At 35.7% G+C, this 2,296-nt stretch overlaps 1 protein-coding gene across 1 annotated transcript in view; it reads left to right on the top strand.

Annotated features, from left to right (window-relative positions):
• The window catches only part of LOC105001691 (putative bifunctional UDP-N-acetylglucosamine transferase and deubiquitinase ALG13), a gene marked incomplete at both ends in the record, with an annotated part of 16,441 nt that extends 15,562 nt beyond the window's left edge, over nt 1–879 (top strand). The window contains one exon of the mRNA XM_010858070.1: nt 613–879. Within this exon, the coding sequence (XP_010856372.1) occupies nt 613–879 (267 nt within the window). The remainder of the gene's footprint in view (nt 1–612) is intronic.
• Nucleotides 880–2,296: the final 1,417 nt, after the last annotated feature.

The following is a 2,296-nucleotide window of genomic DNA, read 5'->3' as shown; positions in this document are numbered from 1 at the left end:
AATTTCTGAGAACCAGAGAGGGTAGCAAACACATTGCAATGGGTAATAAGAAAATGGAGACTGCAAGTAAGGATGGTATTCATGAAGAAGAAGCTATTATCATTTATTGAACATCTCTCTGTGCACAGCCCTGTATTGGGTGCTGTGGCCTAATCAGAAAAGCAAATTGCAGTCTTACGAAGTTTTTTTTAAAAAAGGAAAGAACACTTTTTTTAAGTGTTTTTGTATGGGGAAATATATATGCATGTTAAAAATGCAGTGTAAATTTCTGGATAATAATCAAGAAACCCAGAGGTTACTTGTTTGTTAAGAGAGGAGCTAAGCAGATAGAAGACAAGGGTTGGAGGGAAATTTTTCATTGTATATACACGTTTATACTTGGTTTTTGAATAATAATAATGTATTACCTTTCCAGAAAAATATTAAAAATGTAAAGCTCTCAAAGTAATCTGGGATCTTCTAAAAGAAATAACCTTCCTATATTAGGTTTACATGAAGATTGACTTCTTGGTGTTATCAGAATACTATTTCCTGAAATTTAGGATCAGATAAGAGACTAATATTATTTGAGAAACCAAACTTAGAGTTCTAAAATTTCTTCCACACTTACAGGTGATGGTAAATTCTGCAGCAGTTGCAGCTTCCTGTGCCAATAATGTTCCAGCTCCAGTCTTACCTAACTGTGCAGCCGCTAATCAAGTTAGTAGTACCACTTCAGTTTCCTCACAGAATGCTATACAGCCTCTATTTGTATCTCCACCTACACAAGGCAGGCCAGGTAGGTTATTAGTGGTTGCTTACTTTGGAAACCTCTTTTTCTATTCATGGACATGCACATACAGCAATTCTAGTGATTGGATAAAATTACTTGAATCTCCAGTATTAAGTTTGTTTAACCTACTAATAATGTATGTTCTATAGTTGAATCCATGAGATTTGAGAGGGTTTGAATTTTTTTTCTTGTAAATTTGACTTTGATATGATTTCATAGCTATCATTTTGCTACCCCATTGAAAATTTAGAGGACTTGTACTAGTTTTTCAAATTTTGAGTTAAGTTTTATTATGCTAAAATTAAGCTAGAGGTGTTTCACACTCTTACAGAATGAAAAGTTTGGCTCTAGAACTTAAGAGATCTAGGTTAGAATCTTGGTTTTACAACTTACCAGCTATGTAACTTTAGAGAAGTTATTGAATCTTTCTTACCTGTAAACTTGGAGGTACTCATAGTACCAGTTTATGAAGTTGTCAAAATTTCATTGAGTTAATATAGTTTAAAATTCTCAAAATTCTGGGAAAGTGCTGGCAACCACAGCATAGCTTTTCAGTCTGTGTCACCAAATAAAAATGGAAATAGCAAAATCAGAACCCATTGGACAATGCTTAACAACAAAACTAGGTGACAAGGTCTGCCCATGAGCCTTAAAATTTAAGCAGGTAGGGGACAAACCACCAAGCACGAGACCTGCATGCTGTCAGGGTCTATATGGGAGCAAGAAGACGGAAGCACTGGGGATGTTGTCTGATGAACCTGAGAACAGAAGAACCCTGAAAGAGCTAATAAGAATTCACTGAAAAGTGGGGCAGCCAATTTGGAAGGAGCAGCTAAGACTGGGAAGGGATTTGACCTCTCCAATACTCGGTGAGTGCTTTGGGTACACAGTAAAGGGACTGAAGGGCTTTGGAACAGTTTGGCCGCTAAGAACTCTCAAAACTGACCTTGGCAGGACTACCTTTTGGGATAGTATTCCTCACTGGGGAGAAACTCCTGGGAGTAGAATCAGAACTGATGAGGATAGGGAAAAGAGCAGGTCCAGACTGAAGTTGTGAAGAACAGAGCCAAGGAATACTAGAAAGTAGTCATATTTTAAGCGCTATATAAAAAGCAGTTGAGAGCCATATGAAGTTAGAAGAGCTTTCTTGTATTCCATCTCCTTCCAGAGTCTGTGAAAAATAATTTCACATAAAAATTAATGAAAGGAAAGCCCTACGTAAACATATACAGAGGTGTTTTAAGGGAAAATGATGATATCCCTGTAGACAGTAAAAAGCATGTCATAAATGTGTACACTAAACAGAACTTTTTCAAAATGAGATAAAGACATTAATAAAATAATACAAAATATTAAAACATAATAAATCAGGATTAGAAAAATTCAGAGGAGGTGAAAGAACTCAGAAAAGTATTAGAAATGGAAGAAAGTCATTTTGGTAGTGAAGACTAAACTACAAAAAACATGACTGAGTATATACAATAGATAATGCTTTAAGAGAAAGATGTAAAAGGGGGTAAATCT

This window comes from Bison bison, unplaced genomic scaffold (assembly GCF_000754665.1).
Source record: "Bison bison bison isolate TAMUID 2011002044 unplaced genomic scaffold, Bison_UMD1.0 scf7180017855113, whole genome shotgun sequence".
Lineage (NCBI taxonomy): Eukaryota > Metazoa > Chordata > Mammalia > Artiodactyla > Bovidae > Bison > Bison bison.
This window is presented reverse-complemented; position numbering and strand designations above follow the sequence as displayed.